At 42.1% G+C, this 15,570-nt stretch overlaps 1 protein-coding gene across 1 annotated transcript; it reads right to left on the reverse strand.

The window, feature by feature from the left end:
• Nucleotides 1-904: 904 nt before the first annotated feature.
• LOC147874689 (kelch-like protein 10) lies at nucleotides 905-15,123 on the reverse strand. The gene is made up of 10 exons (XM_087344589.1): nucleotides 14,931-15,123; nucleotides 13,177-13,331; nucleotides 11,437-11,688; nucleotides 9,833-10,112; nucleotides 7,980-8,216; nucleotides 7,036-7,205; nucleotides 6,554-6,720; nucleotides 5,564-5,722; nucleotides 4,510-4,717; nucleotides 905-3,143 (listed from the first exon to the last, which is right to left on the reverse strand). Exons 2-10 carry the CDS (start codon nucleotides 13,326-13,328, stop codon nucleotides 2,876-2,878), a joined length of 1,893 nt encoding a protein of 630 aa, XP_087200715.1. The 5' UTR covers nucleotides 13,329-13,331; nucleotides 14,931-15,123; the 3' UTR covers nucleotides 905-2,875.
• Between the last annotated feature and the right edge of the window lie 447 nt (nucleotides 15,124-15,570).

Genomic DNA, 15,570 nt, shown 5'->3' on the forward strand with positions numbered 1-15,570 from the left:
ACCAGGTACCGTAGCCTTGAGAAGTTTCATATCTCTCTTGTGAAATGCTTTGCCATTTCGTACCCAAAGAACTTAAACCTGTGAAAATAAAAAGGACTCGAGATCTGGTGGCAACATTCTTCCATTACAATTAGCAAAGTCTGGCCTAGAGAAGTTTCACATCTCTCTTCTGAAATGCTTTGCCATTTCGTAACCAAAGCACTTAAATCTGTGAAAATGAAAAGGTCTCAACATCAGGTGGCAACATTCTAACAATACAATTAGGACTGTCTGTCCTAGAGACGTTTCACATCTCTCTTTTGTGAAATGCTTTGGCATCTTGTAACCAAAGCCCTTAAACCTGTGAAAATAAAAAGCCTCGATATCAGGTGACAACATATTTACATTACAATTAGCAATGTCTGGCATAGGAAAGTTACACATCTCTCTTGTGAGATGCTTTGGCATTTCTTACCCAAAGACTTCAACCTGTGAAAATAAAAAGGTCTCGACATCAGGTGGCAACATTCTTACATTACAATTAGGACTGTCTGTCCTATAGAAGTTTCACATCTCTCTTGTGAAATGCTTTGGCATTCTGTAACCAAAGCCCTTAAGAAGCAGGATTGGTGCGTGAAGTCTTCTTTCAGGTCTGGCTTATGATCTGTTAAGCTGATTCTGTATTTGATTTTATCTCCTACAGATACTTCGAATTCCCCGTTTCATTAGAGCTGTCTCATTTTCCTATTACTCTGTATGTGCCGTAACGAAATTCAAGTTCTTGGTTTTGTGTATTTTGTGGTAGTATTCGAACTTATTCATTAAAATACATAAAAGTACCTTACGAAATACCGCGAATAAATAAATACATCTGTTAACTGAAAGCATGGCATTTGAAGAGGTTGTGTAACCGTTCGCTTCTTCTTTGCTTTGTTGCCAAGGTGGTATCGGGTTCGATGAACGGATTTATGAGACTCTTTTGCTGGGTTTACGGGGTTTAATTAAAGATCGCCTCAGCTGAGGCTTTAGTTGTTTATTTTCAGGTGAAGCTTATTTAAATTCTCCGGGAGATATTGGTCAAAGTCAATGTAATACACCGATGAGTCCGTGATACCGTTTCAACTTGCAACAACTGCCGACTCCTCTCAGAAGAAGTCTGCGTCTCAAATATATTAACTTCTCCCACTCATTCCGAAATCTGAAATTTTGCAACATCATTGGTTGGACTTCCCGCTTAGTTTTGTGATTGGTGGAATATTTTAAATTCAAGTCTCTGATTGGTCGGTTCGATACCCGAGGTCAACTCTGACAGTTTACATCGCGTGGTGACGCTAGGTCACTTATGCCTACTCTTGTATAAACTCAATTAATAGGGATCGGACCTCCCAGGGGTGAAATACTGCAATGGCCAGTTGAAAGAAGTTTCGAACTTCTTGGATGTGGATTTTTCGAAAGGACAGCTGACTGACAAATGTTCCACTGACCCTTCGCGACATGTGCGGGAGTGAATGTATTGAAAACGGAAACATTGCTTCGTCCTTGATGGGTGGTCGTAGTCCGAGCTCGACCTCATGGCTAGACGATTACAGTTGGTTCTTCCTCAGGCACATGACACAATACCCGGTATGTTGGAGCAACTCAGCCAAATGAATTTTCAAAATTCTTTTTAAAATATCACACGTAGATCAGAAATCGATACAAAATTCGAAGTCTGTTGCCTTAATAATGACGTTTTTGTAAACGATGTTCATGAATCTTCCCCTAATACCATGAAGACGGTTTCGTAACTCGAAACATATCGCCACAAGTGGATTCATTTAATACAAGATGCAAAGAGAAACTGTTGTGTGTTGATGAATGGTAATATTTTAGATAAAATTAAACGTCTTTAAAATAATTAATTTCAATAAGACTTCTTGAGCAGAAAACAACGAGGCGAAATAATTTTTCCTTCTTTGCTGCAAACAATATTTCTCTTTTCATTTTTTTATTTTTTTTTTGTAGTTCCCACATCAATTCCTAGTTTTCTACATTATTTTCGTAAGGAAAGTGATTAAAATGAATGTGTTCATCGTGGTTGTAATAAACTGCAAACTACTGATTTTCCTGTGCCAGTCCAGGTTCGTAGTTCGAGTCCCGAACGGGCTGAACCTTGAGATGAGGGGTAAACCAGGCCTTGGCGTATTATTCCGGTTTGTACAAACGAAGGAGGCGCGATGAGATTATATTTTGAACGCCTTACTTTATGCAAATGTGAATGATTTTATGAATTTTGGCTTTGTTAATTTATTGGATTGGAAGAGAGTGGCGACAGTCAGTTGCTTCAACGTCTTTCGTCGAGACCTTCCGTGACACTCACAAAGCTTTCGCCTCGTAAAAGTTGTTTACGAGGCGAAAACTTAAGCCTTTCCAGATATGGAATGACGTTTGCCCTAGAACAGTCGACTCACTGCGACTGGGACCAATGAATTTCTAATGTGGCTTTTCGGAGCGTTTGCGACCTTATGGGGTGATTTTGGGGGACGAATCGGATCGCCATATTAAATACTAAATTTAAGTTGCTGGGGTATTTATAGCGCGTTTGTGTTGTTGCGGTGTCTCTAAAAGTGTCGGTCTTCAAGTCGTGCAGACGTGTTCTGTTCGCAAAGATTCAGTACATAAACAGCCGATTCATTGCACTGCCTGAATATGAACATAAGTGTGTCTTTGCATCAGCGTCTCTCAATTCGTGAATAAATTGAGTGATTTCAACAACAACAACAACAACAACAACTGTGTCGTCAAGAATTGCACCAGCTCAGCGACTTCACTGCCCTCCCGCGAGCGCCGCTCCAATTAAGGCCTCTCCGTATTTTCCCTGAGAGTCGGAGATCCTCGCCCACCGACCGACCCTATGTCAAGGTATCCTGAGAAGACCTTTAACCCTCTCCGCGCACCGAAGTAACAAACGTTTTAACCGCACCAGCGCCGGCCTAGCTACTGGGTTCGAACCCGTGGCTACATCAGCAGATGGACGGTTACATTCCGAATCCAACATTTCTTTGCATTTCTCCTCCATTAATTTGTCTCTGTGTTTGTAGGCGTAGTCGCTTGCATTCGGTAGGTTCCTGATGACACAAGTCGACATATTTCTTCTACGAACATTCATGTCTGCCGCCTTGTGCCTGCAATTTCAAATATTGAAAGTGAAAACAAACCCTCTTTCATCGTCCATTAGTATAATCTGCACTCAAGACAATTTTTACCACATTTCGCGGACACAGTTACAGAAAATATGTATATATATACTTTTACTTTTGGGGTTCTAAAATATCAGATATTTCGATGTAGAATAAGTAAAAAGAATTATCTTTGTGAGTCGTAAAATGTTTTGCCCTAAAAATATCCATGTCTGATGGGTTGGCTCTGCCTTTATGTAGGATGGAAAACTGCTTGAAGCTAAGGGCACAGCTTCCACCGAAATGTCGTTGCTTGTATTTTGTTTCCTGACAACCTTAACAAAAGTTCCCCCAATCGGAATTCAATGCCTCACCATATTTCAGAACAGTTCCCACGTGATCTCTCTTTTACTCAGATGCACATAAAACATGGGTCAGCGTGCTATTATAACGTAATACATGTTAATACATCGAAGTGGAGGGAGAGGTTATGACTATTTTAAAACGCTGTCAAATGACGTGTGTTCTGGCTAGCGACGTTTCGTACACTTCATTAAGCCATTACCTTCGGTCAGAATAATAAATTTAATCATAAATTTTATTTGGAGAGATACGCGTGTCTTGTTTGATACATGCGCCCATGACAATATTTCCCTCTTTTAGGAATATGTTTAAAAAAAAAATTGTCCCTCCAAAAGTAGTTCTGCTAGACGTAAGACAGACACAAACCAAAATTAAATGAATTTCCGTGAGATTTCTGGCTCTTGCACAAGCAAGTATGAAGAAATGTGTCTACTGGGATGTTTTTGGAGCTCCTTATTTAACTCCGTCAACAGATTTCAGGAGATTGCGTGGTCGAACACGCCAAGAGACAGCCATTTTGAAATAAACGTCCATCAGAAACGGGAACATGAAACGGTAGGCGTCGTTAAACCTGAAACTGGCCTAACACTTTGACGAAAGCCGAAGATTGTGGCGATGCTGATGTGCTGAACGCCAGACACTTCCTGCCCAAGAGAGTGCCACTGATCAAAGAGCCTCTTATTAATGCAGTCACGGCTTACGTCTGATTAGCATTTCCTAGTCATTCGCCCTCTGCTTTAACCAATCAGCTTGACCGCAACGTCGCCCTGCCTTCTTTCATTCTACCCCATCCACTCGCCCAATTTTCGTGCTTTTATTCGACGCCCTGAGAGAGCAGGAATAACATCCGAAACGTCGGTCACTTTCTTCGATACTACATGGCGCAGCATCCGCAAGATCGCGGATACATTGACCGGAAATGATTCACTTCCTAGAGCTTTTCGGAAGTAACAGTTTGTGATTATACAGCCCTGAACAATCATACAAACAAAGAAACAAAGAAACAAACCATCGATTTTCCTTGTCATTGAAATATGCGGCACGGGTGAAGAGGTCGTCTTGTTTATAATAATCATTGATGACGAAGATCGTATCGTCCATCACTTCTGCGATTAAGTCATATGAATAGTATTTCATGCAAGGGATCTCGGTCCACGTGTCTTCTGCAGCGTCGTACTTTTCGGTTCTGAGCTCAACAGATGTCTCGTTCCATCCTCCTGTACATACACACATTCAGTAACAGGTCACAGTATATAAAGAAAAGCTGCCAAAGGCAACTTATTCTAACCCCATTCAGTGGGGCCCGTCTTGATATTCATTACTCTGTCAAATGGCCACGAAATGTTTGAACTTTATAGAGCCACAAGATACATCACCTTATTCACAAATGTCTGTAGTTGAACCCTTTCCAAATACTCGAGTTACTTAAAACATTTTAATATTATCCTTCCTTTTACGCCAATGTATCACAAGTGGTATCTTTTCTTCAAGATTACCAATTACAAATTTCTAGATGTTTGTATTTCCCGTAACTTCGATGCTTCACACTCCGTCCGTCTTTACGCTCTTAAAATTTGTTATTCCGTAAACGGAACGAATGAATGAAATTCAACAAAGAAAATTCATTCCCTCTTGCATTGTCAGTATTAGTTCCAGGAACAGCTACAATTTAATTTTCGTACTTGAAGCAAAGACTGCGAAGGGACTGCTTTAAACCATCGGCTTTTTGGGGATAACAGCGCGGCAAACTGAAATTTCCTTGCTAAAAGAACAAAATATTTACCTTTAAAACTGGGACTGTGTGACAAATGGGGCTTATGTTACTTTGGATACCACAAGGGGTTGTGCGTTGTTAGTTAGTTAGTTAGTTAAGTGTTCTTTTTGGAAAATGTAATCGAAACCACGAATCAGGGATAAAATTACTGACAAACAAACTCTGTGATGACGGGAGAAAAATTCTGTTCATAAAATCTCAGTCACTCAGAGAAAACCAGGAAATCATTTCACAATAGAAAGTTCTGTAAGGACAGAGGAGCTTCACTCGGAATGTCCAGAGTTCTCACCCAGGGCGTACAGGAAGCCGTGGAACTCGACGCAAGAAAGAAACGAACGTTCAGAAAGCATTGGTGCAACGAACGTCCATTGGTCGGTGTCCGGGTCATAAACTTCCACCGAGTTTAGACAATTCTGACCATGTCTTCCACCAGCGACGTATATTTTGTCTGTAAAAACAAATTAGCTAAATGACACAGAGCACAGACATGGGACAATCCGTACTTAAATTTGTAAATCTAATAAATCCCCCTTCGAGTCACAGAAACTGCACAGACACTGCTGTCTCTGTTCATTTGTTTCTTTGTTTCGAAAGCAGACAATCGGCGTGTCAAAGGAAATGAGTTTAACTGATAAAATTTACAATAAACAGCACAAAGTGCTTAAATTAATGCATAATGGAGATGATGGTAATTAACATCTTCTGTGAAACGAATTTTATTAAATTTGGTGCCAGAGATGTACGGAACGAGCTGCTAAAAGGTGCTCTACATTTGTAATACAATGTGCTATTTACGTGAGATTATTGACTGTCTCAAAAACATATTACATCTGTATTATATGAGAGCCATTTTGACAGTTTGATGGTTGTTTGCATTCACTCCTAGTGCACACTAAAAAGACAGAAGACGACGCACAGGGACATCTTACAAGAGCCGAAGAAACCATCACGCACTCGGAACTTCAAGCCGTTGCAGTTTGTGAAATAACGTAGTCCGTGGCACGGATAAAAGAAGAGATATTGAAAGAATATGGGACAATGGAATGAAGGAGACTAAGATCAAGAGCGAAGAGGAATACCTTGATGATGAAGGCATAAGGTTCCTTTGAAACGTCGGCGGCAGCCAAACGACAGCCATCTTCGTACTCGCCGCCGTGAGAACCTCAAATCCCGCGATTCCTTCAACCGTTCTTGCGTTCTTACACGCGGACAGACAGACAGACAGACGCCTCGCCTTCTGCGCTAACTCACAAATTTCTGTTTCACAGGATTTACGTACCATTCAGTGCAGCCGCACTTGCACAGGTTCGCTCTGTGTTCATGGGAGCGATCAAAGACCACTGGTTCGCCTTGCAGTCGTATCTTTCCGCCGTTCTGTGAGTCTGATCAACTCCACCGCCCATGGCGTACACTGCACCTCGCAGAACTGCCACCATTAAATTATATCTGAAACGAAAAAAATTACAATCTCTGCTATGCTCATTTATTGCTGATGGAGATGCATTTCCTCTCGCAGAACGCAATTGTTCGCTCGTCATTGTTAAATCTTAACTCAAATGAATTCAAAGGCAAATCGTATTCTTAAAATCAACGTCGCGAAAGTCCTCCGACCTATTCACACTCTGCACGATGCTCCTGAATGTGAGTGGTACAATTTTACATCCCCTGCCCACATTTATATCTTGACTAAGACAGCGACTATCAGCTTTTTAAGAAGGACTCTGTTCCAAGGATTTCTTTAGTTACGAAGCTGCATCTTACCTTCGGGCATTCATAGGCGCCACCTCGCGGCATGTCTTCGTAACAGCGTTGAAGCAGCGACATGAGCTTAAGACTTCTTCGCCGTCGTAACCACCGATGACGTAAATGTCGACACCGACCACTGCCGTGCCATGGCTTTCTCGCGGACCGATCGAGTCGACCCCTTCCACCTGCACAGGAAGAACAGGTCATGGCTTTATGTTTCTTTGGGTCATTCGGTCTACTGAAGTGATGCCCTTACATTAGAGTTCAAGCGACCACCCACCGGAGCAGAGGTGCAACCCCCAACAGTGGACCGAAATTGCTACCCCGTGGAGGGAGGCACTCGACAAAGACCTTGAGAAATTAACTTTGAGCGAAGGTGGAAACAGGAAGACTCGAACAGAAGTTCTCGTCAAGTTCGACAGACAAACGTAGAATCAATTTCTGTCCAACAGCTGACATTTCAGGTCCGTACGGTGGTAAAGACAGATTTCGGTGTTTTGGGTTTTATCGACGCAAAGCTGGAGGCAGTATGTCCCCCACCCCACCCCAGGGGTTACCACGCAGATGGCCAACATCGACACTGATGAGTGCTTCATTTGTTACGTTGAAATCCACTGACGATTAACGATGTCTAAAATCAGCAGACAGGTCGCCATGACAGTTGAAGTAGGACGCTTATTGTAAACGGTATTTAAGGAAAACTTCAGATCCGTCGTCGATTCCTCTTAGAACTTACATTTTACACGAGACTCAGAATTTGAGTAATTTATTTATTCTTTTTAATTCATGGCTTTGGAGCTTCTCTTAAAAAAGCGTTTACTGCAATGGAAATAAACGAACACGAAATAAAGAGGCAATGAGTTCCTCGTGGTTAAGTTTAGCAACAATAAGGAAAAGTAGTTTTTCTCGGAGGCGTCATTTAACAAGGCACGGTAAGAGTAGAAATGCGTCCAACTCACCACAGTCCACCGGTCTGCGCGTGCGTCGTAAGCTTCGATCACATCTGTAGGGTCTCCGTTGCAACTCCCACCAATAGCAAACAGAATGTCCCGTCGCTTTCGCGGGCGGGCAATCCTTGGTGTCACGAGGTCCTTGTCGTCCTTCGTCAAACTTTTCACGTCGTCCAGAAATTTGAGCGTCTCCGAGATCACGGGTCTGCACGCAACATTTTCCGTCACGTACGGGTGCTTTGACACCTGTTGAACAGTTCAATGTGAACCTTATGAACGTTTAGGAAGGGATGCCATGTTCCATTGCAGACGAGACAAGAAATTCACACATAATTTTGTTCTGAAATCACCGAAATAGACTGTGACATATACAGGAAAATGTTTTTTTGGTTTTTGTAACGACGCTCTTAACAAATGCACAGGTTGAGGAGAGAAGCGAAAACAAGGTTAAATAGATCTTAGAGAAAACTATTGAAATGTGTTTCAACCGAAAGTTAAATACTTCAGTAAGGGTTGCGTTTTGAGTTACATTCAAAAATTGTAATTTATTTCTCGTCTCTCCCGTGCGAGATGCACATTCTTTTTGAATCGATAACTTTAATTAATCGTCAAAATTACGTAGAATCCAAAGAAAATTATGATAATTGGTTGTTTCGAGTTTCAAGGGAGGCAACCTTCTGCATGTTGATGGTTGGGTGGAAGGCCCGTCAACACAACAGCGTGTGATTATGGGCTCGATGTCTACTATGAGCCTTTGCATGTTTCGACCTTAATTCGACATCTTCAGGTGGATCTCCAAAACTACTAGATAGGAATGCCAAATTGTAAAGACATTTGAAGCGGATAACATTCTCATGAATAAGTGAGATTGTTTCACGAATATTCGTAAGAGGTGAGTGGCTGAAATCAAAGGGCATTTGACCTAGAGTAGAAACTTTTTTTCCTCTCGGGTTAAAGCGCATCGTTAAATGGAAGAAGGAATATGGCTGCTTCGTGAGATTACGTTTAAAATATTAGAATGTTCAAGCTGTCTATCAGTTTTAAGCCCCTCGGGTAATTTACTCTTGGCAGTAGAACGAAGTTTTCTTGCTGAACTTTTCGGATATCTGTTGTCCCTATGTGGTCAATCAGCTGAAGATTATCATGCTAAGTGTTCATCGTCGGAGATGCGTGAAATTGTTATAGCAGCTAAGACACGCTTCTTATGGCGGTAGGATCTTTGGTTAAGTCGAACGCTGCGTCAGAAGACGTGATTTATCAGTTGGAGGATTTTCCTGTTCGAGCTGAGTGGGCGTTTGAATGTAGTTGACGGTGGAATGCTGTAGTTGAACTAAAGCCCGTAATGGATCTTAATATAAGCTGACACTTCAATCAAAGATTGTAGCACAGACGATGAATAAAAGACGATCATTAACTCCAACCACATTTCTCCATAAAAGGACGAATCGAATATTTGTTTTGCACATACACACAAATGCGAGCGTGTTACCAGCGGCATTCCACAGGAAGTTATTGTAACCATGGCAATTAAGTTAATCTGAGGATTTCTTACGCAGGAAATTTTGCGCGGAAGAAGGCATACAAATCATTGTACAATTTTCACGATGTCATTGTAACATTTTAACCAGAATTGGAATATGTCAACAGATTCCGTTAAAACGTATCAGTATTAAGTCCAATGAACATCCGTTCAGACGTTCTCGAGCTGGAAATGCCAATGGACAGACAGACAGACGGGCTTACACGTGACTAAGCGAAAGGCTCACGATTTGAATTAATTAGTTAAGAACACGTGTGAATATTGAATTGAAAATGCGGGCTTCACTTCCGATAAACATCCACGATTTCAGGGGCATACTGACCTTCTCTTTGAAAAATGTTTCGTCAAGTAATCCCAGTCTGACGCCCTTCAAAAGGTCCGCGATGTGGCCTTTCCTGTTGTCCGGGTCGTGATTGATCCACCGGAGAATGCACTCCCACACAACTCTCTCGTCCCTCACGTTCAGTTTCTCGGCCTCGATTATCTCTAGCAGCTCCTCTACAGGCAGTTCCAAAAGTTCTTCGCTCTGCTGAGATACTTCCACGAAGTGGCTCAGAACGAAGCGACGAGCGTGAGACTCGAGGTAGGCGCAGAAGTGAAACCTGCGACAGCGAGGGTAAGAGCCGACTCAGAATCGTTCTCCTTCGGACTCTTACACATTGAAATACTGAAGCAAGAACTGGATTCTCAACTATTTGCACACCACAGTATTTCGCCTGCAGTTTTTGCCTTAGCCCTTGAAGCCCGAATGAGCGAGACTGAGAGCAGACACGTGGAGAGGCAACGGTGAGAGACGCTCCGTTTAACCGGGGCAAAATAGAAAGTTTTCGGCTCTGAAGGTACCCAGGCAATGCCCGCTCGTCCTCGTGATAAGGTTATAGGTTGAAACAAGGGCACGGCGTACGCAAGTGAAGAAGGCAATGAGATGAGGAGTGTAGAATTTTTAATTCTGGCCGTAACCTTGGCAAAACGACGTTTCGGTAACTGCGTGTGTTAATCCCGTGAAACCTCGTGTAACCCGACTATATGGGGGGAACCACGGGTCTGACGAGCGAGGGAAAGGGGAACGTGGTCACGGAATTGAACAAATAAGTTGAGACTCGATAAAGATTTTAGTCGCTAGCGAATGATGCGGGCGAGTCGCACGCACAAGCCGACGGCGAAAGTCACTCGTGAGCGCTGTTCGAGGGAGTCCCTGTTTTAAAATAGTGAATTTATCAGTCATTCTGTCCATCGGATGAACTGGAGGTTCCGGTGTGATTCTGCCGATGTCAGTCGATTTGCTTGCTATGTTTTTCCTCAACAAGATGGAGTAGGAGTTCAGCTTCTACGGGAACCAGCGGGTTGTATCTTGTCTTTGCCCGATAACAAACAATTCTCTAAATATCTTGAAGTGTTCATAATAATCAGCAATCAATGAACTGTACCGCGTGGACATCGATTTAAACACTCTCGCCGGTGGAATCCAATCGCAACCGATCTGGTTGAAATTCGGTCTCTTAATGCGGGAATCGGATAATCGAGGCTCGGTTGACAGAGGTTTTGCTGTACGCAGAAGGATGTGGGGCTGAATGTTGATTTTGGTGTTGGGAGGATTATGTCAGCAGCAAGGAATTCCGCAGGGGAAGAAACAGAAAAGGATTTCGAGAGGAAGACAAATTTAAGTATGACCCTGCAATAGATCGCGATTAATGTTCTAGGTGGTGAAATTATTCATCTGCTGGTATTAATGACGATCAAAACATATGCAGTTAAATCAGAATATTTAAATTACAGGCCCTGACCTACAACGCTTTATAATTTGCCCAGTCGTCAGTCAGAGGCTTTAATCTCCGACCCGGCTCTCGGCTGCTCTCTTGAGAAAAGTTGATTCGCTCCAGCGACGAAGGCTGGCGTCACAGCAAATGACAAATGAACATCGATTACCTTGCGAACTGCATGATGCCGACACAGTTGTCGGCGTCCATCGCATCCATGAGGAAGTCGCAGCAGAGTTCAGTAACGCGTGGTAGACACAAGTAGTCAGCCGTCTCGAGCAGCTGACGCGCGTTGTCGGAGCGGATGTCTACCTCGCCAAAATAAACATAATCCAGTATCTGGGTCATCATGTCTGAGCTGATTCTGTGCAGGAAAACATCAGTCTTCTCACTGGTGTGCAGTTTTGTCGTGAAGAGGGTCCTGAAACGTCGATTTGGAGAAACGGCGAGCAGAAAATTAAAAGTCATGCGCATAAACTCTTAAGTTTTTATGACTCACTTAGCCAAATAAAAGTATTCTTTCGCGTATGTGGTGGATGAATGTTTGTTACCTGAATAATTAAAAAATTCCCAGAATGTGTACTAAAGCGACCGGATTAACTGCGAGAGGTTCAAGAGCGGGCGAAGGCTTAAAAGAATTTAACCTAAAAATCGGAAAGCAAGCAGCGAGCATTTGAACTATGGAATGGTCACCCTCGTTTCTTACATAACCTTGACTCCTTCAAGAGATATCAGAGGTTATAACAACTCCTACAGAAATTTTAAAGCCAACGCAAATATTTCAAAACACATCGCGGGCTGTACATTCCACTGATTGATCAGTTCGTAATATGAAATTATTTGTTCTGTCAAAACATTTTCCCGACAATAAACAACTTAAAAGAAAAGCCGATGTTTCTACGAGGCCTTTAAGAGGTGATCACCAACCAGCAAAGAATTTCCTATTACAAATTAAGGGATTTGCAGTGCAAGCCAAACGGAAAGATTTGATTGTCTAAAAACTGAAAGAGGGGCACAGCTTGTAACAAGACGTGAGAAACGTCTCTTGGAAGACAGAATCAATGGCTCGTGGTTAAAATTCATTTCTCATTTCGAGAACTCGCCGCAACTTTATTTAAAACACAAGCAAATTAACGTAAGCACAAATTCTCGAACGATTCTGTCCTATCAATGAAACATTTCTCCCGAAGGTCTTTGTTATAGTTTGTTTCAGACAGAGTAACACACAGCAGCTTTCAATGTTCCGGGCATTACCAACTTTCTTCTGTACTTTGTCGGTCGTCTTTAAAACGAAGACGTTTTGGAAATGGATTCTAATTATCCCTCGAGATCGATTGACTGTCAACTTGGTACAACCGCACTTAAAAATTAGTACAAAAATCACGTACGTCTTCTGGGATGTTGCGTCGTAGAAATTATCGGACGTTTCAGAGGTGCTTACTGCCTCCATCATCGAGGAAGGAAGGCAGTAAGTACGTCTGAAATGCCACTCAGTTTCTACGGCGCCGTGAGATTTCATGACAATGAACAAATAACAAAAGACATTCAGCCGTATAACAATGCAGGTTTCTGCAACAAAGGGGATGAACTGGGATACTGGGAACGACCCGTTCTTCAGTGCCTTGAGCATCTGCGGGTCCCAACTTTCCGTTGGCTCGATCTACAGACATTTTGGTAGGACTCCTTGGACGAGGGATCGGCCCGTCACAAGGCCTCTGCCTGTACACAGGACAGCACAACACAGAAGAACGCGGACAAACATCCACGCCTTGAGTGGGATTCGAACCCATGGTCCCAGTGTCCGAGCGGCACAAGGCCCACGCCTCAGATCGCGCGGCCACTGCTGACCCAAGGGCCTGTTGTGTCCTTACTTCACGTGTTAATAAACCACGTCATTAAATGAACAAACCTGAAATATGCGCTGCCCATCGACAGATTCAATCTGTGAACTGGAAAGACACCGCCGTCGTCCAACCTCAGCACAGCGTCACAAAAGAGGTTCCTCTCTCTCGCTTCTTTCAGAGAGACCAATGTTTCGGTGTGACTTTGGTTTGACTCCATCTCCTGAAAAGACAGTCCATCGCTGTTACAGGTTTTTCTTCATACTGAGAGTGACTGGGAGGGAACACGGTACTGACAAGAATATCTGGGCCTGCGAGAGAGTTACTGATAAGAGAATGGTGAAAATTTCGTAATATGGAACTTTATAGATTTCTTCACTAATTAATAAATTGTAGGCTGTCAGATCAAGGATGATGCACACCTCTCGCCCCATCCATGCACTCCACATGCCCCGCCCATCTCACTCTCCTTGGCTTAATCACCCTGAAGACGTGACTGATTCAGTCAATAAGTCATGCCAAGTGTTTGACATTACGCGCATAAATTGAAAACTTCTTATATGTAAACTACGTAGACATTACGTATAAAAACATCAGTGTAATCCATAAAGTCTTAGATGCCTCTGCTCTGGTGAACTGATTTTAGAAAATTAGGAAAAATTTTGCCATAGAAATTGCGTGACCTTTGAAGCAGAACCAGACAGTTAAGAAATAAATTTTGGATAAAGAAGGTTACCCCTTTTCATAAGCATAAAATTTTCGAGTTCTTCTCTCTGTAGAACTAAAAGTGCGTAAGAGCTTACATGATTATGGACTTTCCTGCCTAAGTTACAAATTTACATACGCTACAAGCACAAGATGTAATTTAAATTTTTCAATTAACGCGAGAATTACAGTTGGGAACAGTCACAAAAACTCTAAGTCGTTCTAACGCATGCGTAGATCAGGCCTAGATCACGCCACTCACACACTGCAATGTGCAAGATATTCTATGGAAAGTCGACTGGTACTCGGCTCGTCAAAGAAAATAGCCCACTTCCTTTTCTGAACCAGAAGGTTCATCATCGTGTTCACAAAAGCCCACCACCGGGGTCTATCCTGAGCCAGTTCGCTCCATCGAGTCCCATCTCCCTAAGACCCATCTTAATGTTATCCTGCCACCTACGCCGAGGTCTTCCCAGAGGTCTCCTCCCTTCAGGCCTTGTAAACACTCAACTCACCCTAACAACATCGGGTGAGTTGCTCGTCAAGTATTTTTCTCTCTTATCTGTCCCACTCCCGTTTTGGGTCCAAACATCTTCCTCAACACTCTGTTCTCAGAGCCCCTCAGTCTATGTTCCTCCCTCAAAGTGAAAGACCACGTTTTGCACCCATAAATACTTTGCACTCAACAATAGCAAACATTCCCCGGATTTAATCTGCTGATGTAGGGAGATAATGAGAGGGAGATTCGTCGATAATTAGGCTTTTAAAACCGAAATAAAATTTCTTCAGAGTTCCCTAAAACGCTTTAATAATGTCGATGTATCAAGAGATGTAAAGTTTTAGAATTATTGTTCAGAATATAAACCCCACTTCTTAGCATCGACATATTTTTATTAAGATTCTGGGCCACGAAATACGTTTAATTCCTTTAAAATTGTAAAAAGTTAATTGTCTACTGGAATATTCTTTTATTATCAATGTTGCCGTGAACACACACAAGTCAATCTAATGTTAATTGAAATTGTGTTAAAAAAGTTTAATTCTCTTACACGAGTTCACAAATGCAGACGAAAACATTAAATGTGATGAACAATAATAATAAATAGGAATCCCTTACCTCAAACTTTGTTCAATTGTAAGAGACCACGACGTCCACCGTCAATGATCGATCTAATCAAAACTAAAATGGAGTTTCACAGACTTCTTAATAATTCTTATATAAGATAAGTAATTGTGATATTCTAAGAGGATTTTAACAGCACAAAATTATCTACTCTACGACGCACTTCTTCTACAAGCGATTCACAGCTCAGCTCTTAACAGAATAACGAAAGCGGATTGTTAACGGCGATAATGAAACACAACAATGCCGAGTAAACAGATGACGTTTCCTTGGTAACATAACAATGAAGTTACACTTTTTCGTTACATTTTTGCCAAATGACACTGACCCTAAAATATAGACGTATTTACGTCAAAAGTGAATTACTCTAACTTATAATTTGGTTACATTCAATAATTAATTCTAAGTTCTTTTCCTATAAGAAGAGAACACATAAAAATAATGAGAAGATTGCAATTTCATTGCCCTTATTTAAAAATAACTTCCGACTTCATTTTACTTGATTAATTTTAAAAATGATTTTTGAGGTGCCCGGGCGCTGAGCCAAAGAAAATGTTTCCTTCCTTCGAACCCCGGCAAAGATGTTTTCTGTTGTTCGGATAGCGACCACTAGGGACGAATGGCGCTAAGGCGA

This window comes from Zootermopsis nevadensis, unplaced genomic scaffold (assembly GCF_977971745.1).
Source record: "Zootermopsis nevadensis isolate Lab colony 2312 unplaced genomic scaffold, Znev_1.0 Znev_ptg000007l, whole genome shotgun sequence".
Classification (NCBI taxonomy): Eukaryota; Metazoa; Arthropoda; class Insecta; order Blattodea; family Termopsidae; genus Zootermopsis; species Zootermopsis nevadensis.